Here is an 18716-nt window from a genome sequence, read left to right as displayed (position 1 = left end):
ATTTGGTACATTAACAATATAATAACAAATTTTTATCCTGACCAGATTGGCTACACCAATCCATTTTTTATTATATTTTATTAAAATGCACATTTAAATCTAATAAAATATTTTTTAATTAATTTTTTTTTATCTACCTCTATTTTTCTTAATATAAGTCGAATCTAATACATTACTCTTCTAATAGGATCATCATAATGTTGATATTTATGTGATAAAATCATATAAAGAAACTCTCTCTAATCTTATATATCATTGGAGTTACTCCAACTTTTTCACGTGTTACTTATTTGACATACAATCTCTAAGTATAAAGCCACTCATCTACCTGAGTTTCCTCATCTATAATTTTCATGCTCCTCTTTTCATAGTCAACATTCTGTATCATAAACATTGCAGGTCTCATCATTATCTTATAAAATTGTCCTTTACATTTTAGGGATGCTTTTCCGTCATATAATAAGCTCGATGTATTCCTCCACTTCAGCCATTTAATTGGAATTCAACTAATAATATATCGACTTATTTCACCATCGTTTTAACAAATAGACTCGAGATATCTAAAATATGCACTCTTTTTAATGACTTGATTACCCAATATCACAATCCCACTACTAGATCTCTTACTACTAAAATTACACTCTATGTAATTGTTTTTAGATATACTCAAATAAAAACTTTTTTACTCTAAGGTTAAACTCCATAATTCAAAGCTTTATCAACTCCTCTCTCTAATCCTATCAATAAGAAAATATCATTAGCAAAAAGCATATATCAAGGTACATCATTTTGCAAATGTAGCAAGAACAATCATAACTAAAGCAAAAAGATATAAGCTCAAAGTTGGTCATTGTTATAATATAACTGAAGTAGAAAAATACTTGATCAAATCACCTTCTGTTTGAACACAAGTACCTGCAGCTCCTTTATAGTTATCATTAATTACTTGAATATAAGATTTATTTACTTATTTTTCTTTCTAGAACTCTCCAAAGCACTTCTTTGAAACTTAGGCTTTGTTATGGACAATTTTCTTACTGCTTCTTAAAGCAATTGTCTAGTAAATTTTTTTAAATATTATTTTAATACGCAGTAAGAAAGTTATCCCACACAAAATCTTAATCATATCATATGTTTTCTCTAAATCAATAAATGTAATATATTATGTTATTGAAGTCATGAGATAGAGGCGGGTACTAGCCCTTCTTTTGGCTTTAAAGTCTTAACCCGGTGGGTCCATTCGAAGAAAAGACTTCTACAAATAATTTAGTATTTGATAAAAAATATGGTCCTTTGGCGCATGCTTAACTATTCCAGATCATCACAAAGATTTGAAAGGAGATTAAAAATTTTGAAATAATTTGAAATATATCTCCTACTAAATTATTGTTATCAAATCTAATTAGGAGCTTAGTATTTAAAAATATAGAATATAAATCAAATATATTACATTCTAATTTTTGCAAGTAGCTTAAATGACTGTAAAATAACAATATAAACCATTTTTTGATATTTAATTGGGTGTAAGATAAATTCGATTATATTTTAATTTTGTTCTAGGGTAGGGCAGAGGTGTCTTGGGGGCAATGTGGATGGTTGGGATGGCCCTATTAGAAAGCTATAATTGAATATATGTGATAATATTCTATAAAATAGTAATAAAAACATAATAAATAAAAATATCATAATAATGAGATTATATTATAATATTAAATAATATAATCTTTATTATAAATATTTAATATATATGATAATAATAATATGGCAATATAATAACCCCAAATATCTTAAACAAGGGTCACTAACCTCTTTGCATAACTTTCCTATATCTTAATGGTTGATTCAATGCAAAATAGATTTTAGTTATTAGGGTGAAAGTGAACTCTTAAATTACATAAATTCAATGTAGATATCTCTATCATATGATCTTTGATGATATTTTATCCATGATGAGTCTACTCTCTAACTCTCAATTATGAACAAATTTCCTAAACCTTTAATTAGTGCCTAAATAATTATCAATTATAAATCAATTAATAGAATACAAAGTGAAAAAAGATGAAGCATAAAATCTCAATTGAGTGTATTCAAAAATAATTTATACAAGCACTACCAATTACATCCAACCCCTAAAAAACAAGATTTTAGCTCATGTTATGTTGTAAGAAAAATAGGGAACTAAATAAGTTAAACATGAAAAAAGAGAAGATAAAACACTAGAGTTTTAACTCTTTATCTGCGCCATCAAAATATTTCACTTTCGGCTTACTTTAACCACTGTTAAAACCTCTTTAAGATGCTCTCTCTTAAATTTGAAAATACCCTATAAAAGATTATTGAAAATACCCTATAAAAGATTATTGAAAAATCCCCCTCAATTTCTAAAAAATATGGGAAAATCAGACTTGGTAGGCACTGTATATTAGGGCCCAAAAAAATTTTTTTTGGCCCCTACACACCAATTCTATGTTTTTGGGTGTCTAGCTCTTTGTTAAAACTCCAAAAGAAACCACTTTGGGTGCATGGACATTAAGACTGGATGTCTGGGCATTGGGACTGGCGGCTGGCGCTTGCACCCTTAATGGGTGTTTATAGCTCTATGATACTAAGAAATGCCAAATATGGATGATATCTCTCAATGATATTTAATACTTAGCTCATAGGTGTAGGCAATTGGGTTGCTAGCATTATCGAGCCATCATCGAGAGTTGTGATTATCAATATGGATAATTTTATTTTTATTTAGGCATCAACCAAGGTGTCGTCCTCAAAGGGAATATCTAAATGAATTCCCAAATTTGTTATCAATGTTATATGACGATAATTATTTATGTAGAAAAGAAAATTGAAATTAGCATATAAATTTTTATGCGTTGTCTAGCTGAGATCTTTTGATGTAGCATTTTTTCGGCATGTCAATGAAGATATTTTTTATGATGATGATCCACAATTTTTTAGGTTTTTCATGCATACGATTTCAAATTTTACATTTAAAGTGTGATCCTGAAATTTAAAGGAGGATTGATTTTATGAGAAAATGAAAGGAGAATGCGTAAAAGTATTGATTTTGAAAATCTTAGAAGTACTCAAAATTATCTCGGGTTAGGCTTTATATTTAGAAAAATAACTTTTTTGCTTAACCTATCTAATTTGTTTTAAAATTTAGGGATCTATATTTCACTAAATAGATTGTTAGGAGAAAGGCCCAAGAAAGACGATTTACGACTTAACTATGAAGAATATCGGCATTAGATTGAAATTTAAGGTGAGAACTACCAATATGATAGATTCTCAAACCAATATATAATACATGTATGGGATTACTGCATGAATCTCACCAAAGGGTTAAGTAGTCCTAACATCTGATTTTATAATCCTATTTTAAAATGATTATTAGCTAAACCCACATAAGTACTTTTAAAACCATAAGTCTTTGTCTATATGTAAATGCAATATATGCCTGACTATTTTAATTTAGAAAATATGACATATAATTTAGCCACTTAAGCTAAGCTAGCTAATCATGAGAGTATAGATTTAACCAATAAAAGTTTTTTAGTTGTTTAGTATTTAAGATGAAGGGCTTTTATTTTTAAGTATGAGACTCACATGGTTATGCATATTTGTTCACTAGTTGAGACATGATTTAGTCATGTAAGTTTTATGCGAAAATATTTGTCCTATGACTATTTTTAGGTTGTTTATAATTTAAGTAAAAGATTTTAATCATTTTGAACATACAACAATAACATAATTTTTTGTATAATCATAATCAATGTGTCTCCTCAATATAGTAGAGGAGACATCTAAGGAGTGGGACTTACAACTCAATCATGTATGAGCGAGCAAACATGGACACCTCCTCAATGTGCTAGAGAAGATGTTAAAATGGGACTTGCAACCTGTCATGTGTGACCAAGAAGGCCCAAATGTCTTCTTAATATGATAGAAAAGACATCAAAAGAGTTATGGAAACCTTAAGTGTTCCCTTAATATGGTAGAGGAGATGTAAAAGGGAGGAAATGATGAGAAATGATTGAGCATATGAGACTTGTAGGTTGATTGTGTAGCAATTGGCATCAAGCAAAGAGTGACAGAAACTCTTGTGACAACTCAAGCTCTTAACTATCGAGATATTATCTGCATTAGCCTAAGAGCCTCACGATTTTGTCTTGTTGGTGTAACTTCTCAGGATGTCACCCATCCGAGGATTTCTCCAGGATGAGCACACTTAACTGTGGAATTTCTTAAATGAAATTATGACCATTACACTAAAACACGCCTTGATGTTTAAGAGTTTAGCTTTTTTTTTTTTTTACTTAAGGGTTTTCACAATCTCCCTCACTTAAGTAACTGACATCCTCGTCAGCATCTTTATCCCAGAATTATCCACCAGACATAAAGGATTATAGCAGAGGCCCTTACAAGTTTAAGTTATGACTCCCGTTATGTAGCACTTTATCTCATACATGGTTCAAGGGCCGGCTCTCATGACGCATCACTTTGTCTTGCTCTGATACAATTTGTGATAGTCCAAACTATTAACTTCCGAGATATTTTTTGCTTTGGACTAAAAGCCTCATATTTTTGTCATGTCAGTATAACTTCCCAGGAGATCACATATTATAGGATTTCTCTAGGATGAGCATGCTTAACTGCATTTCTTAAATGAAATTCTGACCATTACACCAAAAAGTGCTTCGATGTTTAAGAGTTTAGCTTTCTATTTTTTTTAATCAACGAAAAAATAATTATAAAAAACTATCTAAAACAAAGCCTAATTCATCAAATCACTATTAATTTGACTATAAACACTTAATATATAACAAAATTTACTCAAACTCCTTAGTTTGTTAATCAGGAGCTTTGTGTCATGCCCAAATGTTGGAACTAGGGGTTCGGCTAAACCCTTTGGGTGTTTCATGCCGAGCAAAGCAAAGAGATCTTCTAGAATCATTCCTAAATGAGGTCACATGACATTGGAAGGTTTTGGAATGTTCTAGAAGATTCTAAAACATTCTAGAAAGTTCTGAAAGATTCTAGTAGATTTCAAAAGATTTTGAAAAATTCTAAAAGGTCCTAGAAGATTCTAGAAAAGCCCAAATTTTTCTAGAAGATTCTAAAGTACTCTTGAATTGTGTGGGTACTTAGAAGATATTCTAGGATACTATAGCACTCTCCAAAATATTGTAATATAAGTGTAGGAAATTGTGTGGAGTATTCTAAAGAACTCCATACATGTGTTGTAAAGCCCTTGAATTAAATTAAGAAAAAAAATTTCATTTATCATTTTAAAAACATATTAGAGCTTTTATAAATTAGCAATATAAATAATAACCATACATGTGTTATGTAGGGTATTCTAGAATGTTCCTGGAAGTGGGTGGAGGGCTATAAATAGGTTCCGTGAAAGTGGTATCAAAGAAAGTTCAATCCCAGGGCAAGGCACGAGGCCAAGAGAAGGCAAGATTGGTGTGACAAGCACGAAGTCTTCATAGGGAAGCCAAGGAATGGATAAGCAGCGAAGTCCATCATCCAAGCAATGGGGGAAAGTCCAAAGAGTGGATCTCTAGTTTTGATTCATGGTTACCTTGACGGCAAGGGGCTGCGAATGGCATGGGGACCCAAGTGGATAACTTAGGTGAAGATGGGAGTAGCCTTGTGGAACAGGGTTCCACTAACCAAGCTGCGAGAAGAGGCATGGTGTCTCGACTGAAGAAATCCTTAATGGACAAGGAAGAGGTGCGTAGAGAGCTCAAGAGGGAGCTCAATGGGACACTAGCTCGAGTTAGGACCTACATGAGAATTGTAGGTATACCTTGGCAGAGACATCCACCACCAGCCACAATTGCTCCAGTGAAGAACTCAATGTGTCGGGACTAAAGCATGAGAGGGGTCAAGAAAAGGAGACGGCTTTCCAGGACTTCGTCGAGGTGATGGACAATGGGATGAGTAAGCCAAGGGTTGGAAAGGAGCGAAGAAAGATTCAAAACATCTGCTTTGCTTGCAGAGGACCTCAATGAGCAAGGCATTGTCTTAAGATAGTCTCAATGCTCCTGACCAAGTGTTAAGGGGTGATGAATGACGAGGGTGACGATCAGGTGGATGCTACACTGATGCTGCAGGAACAAGGGCAAGAGGGAGACAACTCCAAAAGTGAGGAGTTACATGTCTTGGAAGACATTCCCAGGGAAGGGGATGGTAGCTCATGGGGCTGAGCTAGAGGTACACAATGAAGGCTTGCCAACAAGGATGATGGAAGTCTTCAAAGAGTCTTTAGATGTCTTGCAAGAGGAGCAACCTGGGGAGGCGCCAAGATAGCAAGGGAGATCCCAAGTCCTTAAGGAACCAGCGGAGGACGAGGAAGCTAACCCGGTGTCCCAAATAAGCAGGCAATAAGGAATCTTACTCAAGGGAAAAGGTGAAGGACCAAGGGAGCTAAAGATCCATGATGGACCTGTGGCGATCCAAGAACCTTCAACATAACTTCAATGTGACCCACGATAAGGGCATCACAAAAATAGGTAAGGGAGAGTGTCACACCCAAATGTTGGAACTAGGAGTTCAGCTAAACACCATGAGCGTGACACATCGATCAAAGACAAAGACATCTTCTAGAACCATTCCTAAAGGGGTCACATTATTAGAATCTAAAAGATTAAAGACTTCTAATAAGTTTCAAAAGATTCCATAAGATTTTGAAAAATCAAAGAAGGTTCTAAAAAAATCTAAAGTTTCCTAAAAGATTCCAGAATACTCAAAAAAGTTCTAGAATGATGTGATAACTTGTAGAATATTCTAGAACTCTCTAGAATATGATAATATAAGTGTAAATATTTGTGTGGAGTGTTCTAAAAAACTCCATTTTCATAAATAATTGAGATAACTCTAGAACAATTTTAGGCATGGGTAGAGGCTTCCCCCTCATTTGTAACCATCTCTTCAAGCCCCTCCAATTCTCCTCATGTATAATTTCCCTTGTAATAATAAACCTTTCCCATTCAACTGTCTCTCTTTCTAGCTAAGCATTGTGTAAATTTAAAGATGCTTCGCACTATGGAGTGCTAAGGCCTCATAAGTAACTTAAGAATGTTTTCTCCAATACATTTGGCTACAAATAGGCAGGGTTCAAATCTTGCATATATAATTTTTGTATAAATTTATCTTAATTGACCTACAAGTTCCTTAAAAAAACCTGTCTTGTTTTTATACAACGCATGCAAATAAATATATATTTTTTTTTACAACACAAGAAATTTCTCCAAGTAAATGGTTCATTGAAAACATTTCAATACTGCATAAGCATGTCAATCATTAATGTAAATTGTGCATTAAAATTAATAGCCACAATTGTGCATTAAAATTTCATTTATAGGCACAAATATATTATAAATTAATTAGCTATTAAAACAAAGTGGCATTTTTTTTGTGCAATAGCCTCCAAAATATTGCACACATCTTAGGAACTAAAACCTTCTTTTTTTTTTCCTTCTTTTCTATCATAGTTAGAAAATACAAAATTGCAACACAATAGCAGAAAAAGCAGATTCTCCCATAAATATTTAAAAGCACTGAGCACAACCCAACAACAACAAAAAATAAGAAATTAAAATTAAATTTCTGCATGTCGTAAATCTACTAAATGCAATTAGAACTTTAAAAACTTTCTAAAGTTTACACAACATCGAAGCAGAATTTCCGCAGAAACTCCGCTACCGATGATCATGAAAGCCAATCGAGTATAAAATCTAAAGCTAAGATCCACCGCGCAGTGGCAGCTGCACATCAAAGCAATAAGATCTTTTAGACAAAAGAAAACTGATCCATCTCCATTGCCTCAAAATCATCACCTACTTGAGGCTTCGCTTTAATCAAAGGCTTAGTGCACTCCTGAGGACAATCATTCATTCAATTAAAAAATCATGAACAAATCTATAATATATATTATATTTGGATTTAGGGTTTCAATTATTAAAGCTTCGATTGGGACAGCTTTTTTGCTGCTTTCTAAAACAGCTTTCTAGTGTAAAAATTCCTTAAATTAGAACAGTTTTAGAAAATAGTAAGAAAGTTGTCCCAAACGAAATCTAAATTGACAATAACTAAGCAGAAAAACATGAACAAAAGGAAAATTGTTTGGAGAAAGAAGCCTCACCTAATATACAGCTCAATAAAACTAGAGTGGTAGTAAAAACAATCAATAATAGGTGGCACCATAGTATGGCTGAGCAGCAGCTGCCGGCTGCTGCTGCTGGAATCCTGCCACAGATGCTGTTGCTGCGGTAGTTGGTGCAGCATAGGTCTGCTGTGTATATGCCTGAACACATTTATCTCACATTAAAAAAAATGTGACAAGTGGGATCAAAGAAATATGTATGGAAAACATTTTCACAATATCAGTCGCAAAAATGATGAGGGCATATGCTGCAAAAGATGATTCAAAGTTTTACATTTCTAATTCAAAAAAAGTGAGACGATGAGGCAAGGTATGTAGGATACTGGAAATTATTATGTCGGTCACCAGATGGTCCGGAGGCCAATCAGAATGAGCCACATCATCCGATACATAGCAAAAAAAGTGACGTGGCGAGTCCTGATTTACCTCTGGACAACGTCCGCTGACCGCACAGAATAATTCCTCTACAGTGGAACTTTCAAACCTACTAAATACGTTAGAATTTACTTTCTTTAGATGCAAATAAGTAAATATGAAGATTAGAACCCAAACGATGATGCAGCGATAAAATAAATTCCAAAAAAGTCAAAAAAAAAATTTTTGAGCCATCCATCTAAAATCAACAAGCAATAGTAATTTAATCACAAGAAATAGAGATAATTGTAATTTAGTTGCAACCAATAGATTTTCCATTGTATCAAATATAAAAAAAAATGAAAAAGAAAGGCAATCTAATAATGAAATATGTCAGACATTAAATTTATAGGCATTAGTTTTAATTCCTTGCAAATGCCTCCTAGAATTTCCAATTTATAGGCATTAATTTTAAATTTTTAATTCCTTAACAAAATTTCAATGGTTATGACACCCTCGTATTCAATTACTTGAAGGTTTTTAATGGAAGCCTTTATACATCTAAACATGCCCATGAATTTATCATCAATTTTAAATTTCACGTCTTGTTAACATAAACAATAGATTTATAATTTTCATAATTAGAGTGGCAAGTTTTCAATGAATATCCATGTGAGTGTACTAGGCCTAAACTCTATAGGACAGTCAACAAGATTTACAAGCATTCCAGGTCGAAATTATGTGGCAATCACATATTGAGATATTTAAAAAAAATGATATACAACTTCGATGATAAAATCAAGCATTTTAAATATTCACAGTGAGCCCAACACAATCCATACTAATAATATCTTAGTTCATGTGGAAGTGGGAAAATATCTATACAATCATGTGTTATGTTTTCTAGTTTTAATAGACAAACAAGTGCTACATTATGAAACAATACATGCCACATGACGTTTTTTGACTTGGCTAGAAATCTCCATCATCAATGGTCTCATCCTATCCAAATGTCGAACTGAATCCAAAACCAGAAAATCTCCCAAAGATGAATCAATGAGTGCCCTAACATAAATAATCTTCTTTAAGCATGAAGTCATTGTTAAGCATGGGAGAATTTAAGTTCTAATAAATTCCCCGAAATCCTTACATGTAATATTCTTTTCTTTTATATTATAAAAAATCAATTACGAAATAACCTTAACTTACAATAAAAAAACAAACTATTTCCAGAACCAACTTGTTTATTCTCAGTTCCAATAGTGCTCGAGTAAAAGAAAATTCCTGTAAAACTCAACCAACTTAGCATGTCAATGTTGTAACTTCTTTGGGAAAATAAATATTTCAAAGTTAGATTATTGAATTATAGTAAAAACTCTCTAATTAACAAGAGATAATACAACTAATATTAATATCCTGCTTCATTTAATTTCACACTAAAAAAAAGCAATGGGAGGTCCTTCCTAACTTAAAAATTCCTCCAAAACAAACACCAAATACATCATAAGAAATATGAAACATCTTATTAAATTTAAGTAACATAAGCACATATGTAGAAGTCTTTATTTGATCTCAACAAAAGCACAATCAACAGTCCATCAAAATTCTCCTTCGAATAAAAAGTAATTGGAGGCATTATAATACGAAAACCTTTAATAAATCGTCTATAAAATAATCCATTAAAGCTCCAAAAATTATGTATATTAGTAGATTTTGACAAATCATGAATCGCTTTATTCTTAACCTAATTAATAAACAATCAATCTCTAAATACAATAAATCCTAAGAATGTCATAGACGTAGTGAGAAACATCATTTCTTTATATTTAGAAACAAATGTTTTACTTGTAAAATCTCAAATACTCGCTTATAATGCACCAAATGATCATTACCTATCTTGCTATAGATTGAATTATCATTAAAGTAAACAACAAGATGTTTTATAATATAATGTTGCAATCTATGATTCATTATTATTATAAAAAGTATTGGGTGCCAGAGTTTAACCTAAAATGCATCATCTATCAACCATATAATCCATCTTTAATTTTAAAAGAAATTTTCTATTTGTCTTCCTTCATTATAGCCTAATGATAGCCAATTTTCAACTAAATCTTAAGAAAATTTATCAAATTTGGTATTGCATCTAATTGAAATAGAAATGTTATGAATATATCCCATCAATCATATAACAAACCAGCCATATGAAACGGGAAAATGAAGAGGTTCAATAAACTACTCGTCAAAATTGCAGAATAAAACATAAGTGTTACCTGAGATGGATAACTCGGAGCATATGTGCCATGTGTAGTAACCTGAGCTACCGATGTGGGCATCTGAGGTTGGCCATAGCTCGCATAATTGTATGCACTATATCCAGCCTGAAATAATTTTATGGTTAGTGAAGAATTTTACATTCAAATAATTAATGGATGGTTCAAAATTTTTGATCAACTTAGAAAATTCATCAAAAAAACTTGCATGATAAAAAATACAACGACAATCAAGCATAAATTCCAGCTGAATAAGTGCAATAATAAAAAAAAATTTATAATAAGGCAAGCCACATAAAATTTAAAACAAACAAATGTAACTATTTATTAAATAATGTGTGTAAACCATTAGAGGTCACACAAATGCTTGTCAAACAGACGCACCCACAATAAGCCTACTAGGATAAATCCAGAGGAACTAAAAAATATTAAATGAACTACAAACCCAAAAACAAACTTATAAGCAAGGTTTAAAATTGCGCAATTGGGTATTGAGACATTTTCTGTCTGTGAGGCGAGGTGTCGACCTCAAAAGCATTTTGAGACGTAAGCCACAAAAAAAATAAAAAATGCGTAAAGTGAAAATAAAGATTAAAAAAGATTTTTTGTGTAATAATCAAACAATATATTAAATGATGACATAAGAAATAAATTGGCACATATATTTAATAAAAAATTGAACCAGTCATAAATGGCAAGTGATGTGAAATCTAAGCATCACAATAAAAAAACAATATAAAATGTAGTAATTGCATAATCATATAAAATGTAGTTCAAATCAAAATTCTTTCTTTCCCAATTTCCTACTCATCCTCATTTAATTCATAAAAAAACAGTAATGGTATAGTACCAACTCAAAATTCATCGGCGTTGTCATCACTACAAAGGTATTCATTTCAATCATCATCATAATTAATTGCTTTCTCCCTGCCTCATCACATGTGGAGTACAATGCCTCCCAATCTGCTTCTTATTCCTCTATTCAATTATCTTCCAATTAAATAAGATTCAACAATAATTTTTTTTTATATAGCTTTTCTTTTTGTTCTTTATGTAGTTAGGTTGTGATGGATGCAAATGTTGTGTTTTCATCACCATCAAAGAAATCAATCTTCAAATATTCCTCCCGTAATTCAGAAGGTGTTATCTTCAATTCATCATCTACAATACATTTATCATATGATGTTATGTCCTCATAATTCAAAGGGTCTTCATCATCCTTCAACCCTTTCTTCTTCAAGTTTCTTTCTTTAAGTCTCTTATTGTAAATAATGTTGTCAGACAATTTCTCCTCTTCGAGCGCACTTGATTGTTCGTGTTTTAGTTGCGTTCACATACAAATGAAGAGCATGTTACTCCCAAAACCTTCGCAGCGAAATGCTACAGTTTTGGAGTACCGTCGAAATATTGAATCCACCACTCAACTGAGATTTACATAAATGAGTAATAAATAAATTCAAATAAATGAGCACATAGTAAATTAAAGTGACAAATCCAATTATATGGATATTACTGGTAAACAATGTCATTCACCGGTTGGAATCCAAAAAACCCCACTGTACTCCTAAAAGGTACCGATTGCATGTCAGCATTGCTCTCTAAGTTGAATAAGCTATAAGTTTATCCATGCAATAGTATAATCATAATTTTATCTCAAGATTCATTTACCTATTTCTGCATATTAATACTAAGGGTCAAATAATAGTCTGCTGCATATAAGCGTCAATAAAGCTATAACTCTCACCTTTCATCAAGATATTCCAAATTTCTCTATAACTTCCCTCTTATCCTCTCAAGTTCTTGGGCAATCATTTCTTTTGCTTCATCCATAGCATTATATATGAAGCTCATAGCATGATTTTTCTCGGCATCCACTATCCTTAGAACCTGCACCAATGACCCAATGGTTGTAATAGCATATATGCACTATCAAAATCTGTCATTTAGAACAATCTTCATATCTTTCCCCTCAGATGTCCAAGCCAAAACACAAATCAACCACTATGTTGTGGTGAACATAAACTCCAAAAGTTGCTTTGCCTCCAACATGTTCTGCAAATCAAATAGCATACATTCCACATGGATTGTGTTCCCAACCCTATTCCCATGTTAAAACCTTTAATAAGCTTATACTAAGAATATTTGGATTTACCTCTTTTGTTCATATTCACAATCAAAATGGAAAAAACTTGTACCCTAGAGACATTAAGTGTGTTTCTTAGTAAAATCTTACACACATACACTATATATATATATATATATATATATATAAATTATTGTCTCTTCTCTAAGAAATTTTACAAATTTGCAAATGCCATATTTGAGGAAAATAAACCTTGACATAATCTTATCTTTAGGGTGAGATTTCACTCAGAGGAATATTTTAGTCATTCTAGCTCTGATCCTTTATAGCTCCCTTTTGTTATATCACTGTCTACTCAAGAATAGAGTGACCCTAAACATCACTAAATCTGATCTTCAAAAGCATGTCCCAAACACCACAGAGTCTACAATTCGACCATGTCAATTTTTGCCAACCAAAAAATCTATCCAAATTTCACTCAATGAGATTCACTCGGATGTCCTCACCAAAAGCATGCCACACCTAGCATTAGCCCAAAATACCAGATTGGGTAGTCCTAATGAAGCCATGATAAAATCTAATCTTTTTTATGAAAAGGTTATTGATCTTCCTATTGCTATTAGAAAGAGTACCAAAAAGTTCTACAAAGCAACCATTATACCCCTTATCTCACTACAAATCACTTAAACGTCTTTCTCCTCTCCATATGTAAGTCTATACACCTCAATCCCAAAGATTGTCCGAGATTATCAATAAAGGAATGGAGAAATGCTATGAGAGTGGAAATGGATGTATGTGAGAAAAACAATACATGAAAGATTGTCATTAAGCCTAAAGGAAAGAATATGTTAGTTCGCAAATGAGCAAGCTTGATGGCTCTATTGAAAGATAAAAGCCAAAATGATTGCTAAAGATTATACGAATATAGATGGAGTTGACAAACATTAGACTTTTTCCCCTAGGACAAAAATAAACACTGAGAATTTTGTTAACTCCAAAACTTCAACTAAACAATTTTAACAGAATCACGTGAAGAATGAATTTTGCATGGCGATCTTGAAGATCTTTACATAAGCATTCCCCTGGAATTTGAAGGATATGAAACGCATGACAGGGTGTGTTGACTAAAAAAGTTATGTTACAACATAAAATAATCACCTAGAGCATCGCTGGAAAATAGTGAATAAGAAAATAGGGTACAAACAAAATTAAAGAGATCAAACCAGACTCATTAAGCATTGGACCATTGGGGAGTGACAGAACTCCTAAATTTCTAATAGATGTTGATAATATCATTATTATAAAAAATTATGAAGAAAATAAAAATATGGTACAAAGTTTTGGGCTATGACCCAAAGCAATTAGTGAATTATTATACTTAAATCATCCTAAATAAGTTTAAAAATATGGTACAAAGGACCTATAAAATTGTATTGTAACAAAAATCAACAATAAGCATTATTCATAGCTAGGTTAAACATAATCGTTAATCATATTGAGATTAACACACTTCATCAAAGAAAAATTAGAAGAAGGCTTAATTTGCATGCTTTATAGAGTCTCCGGAAGTCAAAGGGTGAATGTTTCTATTAAAGGGCTAGGTACAGCAATATTTCACACAGTTATCTCCAAGATGGGAATAGAATACATCTATTCTCCAATATGAGGTGGACTGTTGGAACCGACAAGTGCATGACAAAACATGAAATCAAGATTCCTTGAATTTATGCAAAGAAAAGAAATCATGATCCCATGGATCCATGCCAAGGAACAAAAACCATAATTTATTTGGGAGTGAAAAGCACCATAGGAATCTCAAGAAAAAAATTGATTGTATATAGAAACGTTATTATTTGTATGGTTGTAAATATTTTTTTAATATCCTAATTTTCTTCTTAGATCAGCCTATACATTGTTGTGTATAAAATCCTTTGAATAAATAAAAAAGATTTTAGTATTATCCACATGAATTAATCTTCATTTGTTAGAATTTTAGTTGTGCATGTTAAAATACAAGCCGTCCCTTGACACTTGATCCTATGGCCAAGATGGGAATCAGTGGGAGGCTCACCTGGATAATGTCAATCTTTATTAAATACCAGGTCCCTTGACACTTGATCCCACAGCAAGGATGAGAATCCGTGGGAGGCACACCTGGATCACACCGATCTCCTTCCATATTTGGGTGGCTGATTAAGAAAGGATTATATTAATGCAATTATGAATGACTCTGTAATTATTTGTTTCTTTATTAAGATATCATGTATAGATATGTAAATAGGGATAGTTTTGTCTAATAAAAAAAAGCATTTTACTCTCCAATTCTTTGAATTTAACATGGCATCAGAGTTTTGGATGGAATTATGAGTTTTTTTTACTACCAGACTTTCTGCCCTTCCCTTCAGAAACGAAAGGGAGCGGGTTCCCGGATTGTTCGATCCTATGTACATCCAAACGAGATTAGGGAGAGTGCTTCATGCCGTTGTATTTGCATTCGATCGAGAAAGACAAACTTCTCGGGAAACCCTCTTGTGTGCATAAGACTGAACGGGACGAGAGAGGCATGCGGCCAAACCAAGCGAGATCGTGCGTCCTTGAAGCTTGTCGCATGCGGTAACCTCCTCTTGCGTACGTCTAGGGCGGAACCGAGAAGAGCCAAGCAAGAGCTTGTGTATGGATGAGAGATCATGCGACTACACAGAACGAGAGATTGTGCGTCTGTACATCTTTCGTCTTGCCCCCGAAAGTGCTCGTGTCCTCCACATCTGCATCAAATCCTGCTGGCATTCATGCTGCCACAGGTTCCCACCATCGGCCATCTTTGTCGGAATTATGAGAAATACAGGTTTCTACCACTGGCCTTCATTGTCAGAATTCTGAGGAATATTGTTCCTTCCACCGGCTTTCATTGCTGAAATTCTGAGGAATACAGATTCCCACCACCAGCCTTCATTATTGGAATTCTGAAGAAAACAAGTTCCCACCACTAGCCTTCATTGCCAAAATTATAAGGATACAATTTCTCACCACCAGGCTTCATTACTGGAATTCTGAGGAATACATATTCCCACCGCCGACCTTCATTGCCAAAATTCTGAGGAATAATGGCCTTCCATCGACCTTCATTGTTGAAATTCTAAGGAATATTGGTCCCTTTGGTTCCTTTGTGCGTCCAAGACCAAGAAGAGATCAAGCGGGAGGGCTGTTATGTGTAACGTCCAGAATCGACCGAGACCTCCTCCTACATGTGTCTGGAAAGAGCTGAGAGTTCCCTCTTATGCAGGGGCAGGGACAAGCAAGAGTGCAAGACCTGCACTCCCTCCTACAATCGAACCATAGAGATCAGATGCCTTGCGTGCACCTGTACTAGCTGATCGAACAATAGTCTGTTCAAGTGGAGTCGGACGACCTGGGGAAGAGGAGATATGTGTGCAAGTGCTAAGTCGCTTGAGACATGTGTTTTTTACTTATGTCCTTGAAGCTTGCGGCAAACCTAAATTTTTTTTCCTTTTTTTTTTACTGTCATGCCTTTATTGCTGGCCTTCCCTTGAGAACCGAGAGGGAGACGAACTCGAAGGATAATTAATCCACTTTCCCTGTTGTCCCACCACCGGCTTTTATTACCATTTTCGATATCTTGAGGGCTACTGCTCAATGAAAGCTTCATTGATGTCCTACACCTTGCTAGCTATTGAGATAGCCTTCATCGCTATCCTTTGCTGCAACAGTGTTTGAAGCTAATGCATCCCAAAACTTTTACTAAATGAAGGACTTTATGGTGCACCAAGGGACTTGATAACTCCACTTTTCTGGGACTAATTACCAAGTTGGAAATGACTGATTCGTATTCCCCAACTTGAGAGGAAGTGTTAAAATCTTAGTCGTCCCTTCACACTTGATCCCAAGGCTAGGATGGGAATGGGAATCCGTGGAAGGCTCGTCGGGATCACATCGATCTCTGTTAAATCCCAGCCGTCCCTTGACACTTGATCCCACGGTCAAGATGGGAATCTGTGGGAGGCTCACCTGAATCTCGTCGATCTTCTTCCATATTTGGGTGGTTGATTTATGAAAGATTATACTAATGCAATTCTACATGATTCTATAATTATTTGTTTCTTTATTAAGATATTATGTATAGATCTATAAATAGGGATAATTTTGTTAAATTAAAAAAAAAAAAGCCTTTAAGCAGTGCATACGACAGCCAAAAGAAACAATTTGTAAAATGTTTTATATATCACAGAAAAAGCAAATCAAGAAATATATACCATTAACACAAATCAGTTAAACAGTAAGAGAATATAATTTTTTAGCTACCATACCTGCAACGGATACCCTGGATTCCAGGGTTGCCCTTGTGTCTGCGGATTTCCTTGTGGCCAAGAAGAAACTTTTTGTTCATAACCAACAGGCCACTGGTTCTGCGAATTAGGATATGCTCCCATAACAGATTGAGCAGGCAAAGGAGAACTCTTTGCGATTTTTGCTTTCTCTGATGCTAGAAAATCATTTGCCCGACGCTTCTTGGACACCAAAATGCCTTTTTGCCGCAGGAACAGCAAAGCATGCCGGTCATCAGCCTTTTTGATTGACTGAGGGTCTCCAAATAGATCGAGAAACTGCGAAATCAGGAAGGGAAACATTTTTTAAATTAAGTATTCTTGAAATTAAAAAAAAAGGTCCACAATCTCAAACTAATGCAAATTTAAAACAATCAAACAAGACAGGATTATGCAGACAAACAAAACTGTATTGAATAATGAAACTTCATATGTTATCAGACAAAACTCAAGTTCCATAAAATTTCAACTGATGGGCCTGGAAAAGGATTGACAGATAAACCATCCACTGCACCTATTCGCAATCAAGGATATTCTACTAGTTTATTAAACCAACATGTCATAAGTTTGACCATGGAATCAAACTGCGATGCCCGTATAAAATAAGTAATAGCATTATGTTATTAAAGCATAAATGGATTACCTAAAGGGAGATATAACACGGACATGCGTGAAGATCCGAAAAGGATTGACAGATAAACCATCCACTGCACCTATTCGCAATCAAGGATATTCTACTAGTTTATTAAACCAACATGTCATAAGTTTGACCATGGAATCAAACTGCGATGCCCGTATAAAATAAGTAATAGCATTATGTTATTAAAGCATAAATGGATTACCTAAAGGGAGATATAACACGGACATGCGTGAAGATCCAAAAGAAGAAAAATATTGAAAGCACCTAGAAAGGTTTAAATAAACAAGCACAAAAAATAACATCTGAAAGGGTATTGTACATACAACCTAAAAAAGTATGCTAAATTATGAATTTGTTGTTATAGATTAAAAGTTCAAAACCACATCCATAAAACTTTTAATCAATTATCTGCTGGTAAAGTCAAAATGCAATATATATATATATATATATAATGTAGTAAAATCAATATTATCTTATAGTTTCAGAAAATCATAACTTTCGTTACACTCAATAGAAATCAATAATATTACAGTCAAAATGTACGTGCAATCAATAGCTATCATATACAAAAATTTACATGATAAAAACTCAATAAATCAGCAGAAAATATATTTTTATTAATTTAGAAGAAAAGAAATCTGTTAAACAAAAAATCATTAAAAACTAAAATGAGATTTGTGTTACTTATAATGATTAGAAGAAATCTCTGAATAAAATTGATGGACGAAAATGCCTGAAATTTGTTTTGCTCTCCTCCCTCTCTCTCTTACTTCCTCTTCTTATCTATTTCCTTCTTCCCTTGCAAGCCAGTCAAATGAGTGAGGGAGAGGCATATATATATATATAT

General features: G+C 33.5%; 1 protein-coding gene across 2 annotated transcripts in view; it reads right to left on the bottom strand.

Annotated features, from left to right (window-relative positions):
- Positions 1-7531: 7531 nt before the first annotated feature.
- The window catches only part of LOC110101907 (pre-mRNA-processing factor 39), a 33465-nt gene continuing 22280 nt past the window's right edge, over positions 7532-18716 (bottom strand). The window contains exons 12-16 of one of the 2 annotated variants that reach the window (XM_028697584.1): positions 17212-17508; positions 10804-10911; positions 9740-9814; positions 8156-8317; positions 7532-7890 (exon numbers count right to left, since the gene is read on the bottom strand). In XM_028697584.1, the coding sequence (XP_028553417.1) occupies positions 8198-8317; positions 9740-9814; positions 10804-10911; positions 17212-17508 (600 nt within the window). In that variant the 3' untranslated portion in view covers positions 7532-7890; positions 8156-8197. The remainder of the gene's footprint in view (positions 7891-8155; positions 8318-9739; positions 9815-10803; positions 10912-17211; positions 17509-18716) is intronic. The other variant, XM_020830004.2, reaches the window with a different exon arrangement.

The sequence above is a fragment of the Dendrobium catenatum genome, unplaced genomic scaffold, assembly GCF_001605985.2.
Source record: "Dendrobium catenatum unplaced genomic scaffold, ASM160598v2 fragScaff_scaffold_974, whole genome shotgun sequence".
Classification (NCBI taxonomy): domain Eukaryota; kingdom Viridiplantae; phylum Streptophyta; class Magnoliopsida; order Asparagales; family Orchidaceae; genus Dendrobium; species Dendrobium catenatum.
This window is presented reverse-complemented; position numbering and strand designations above follow the sequence as displayed.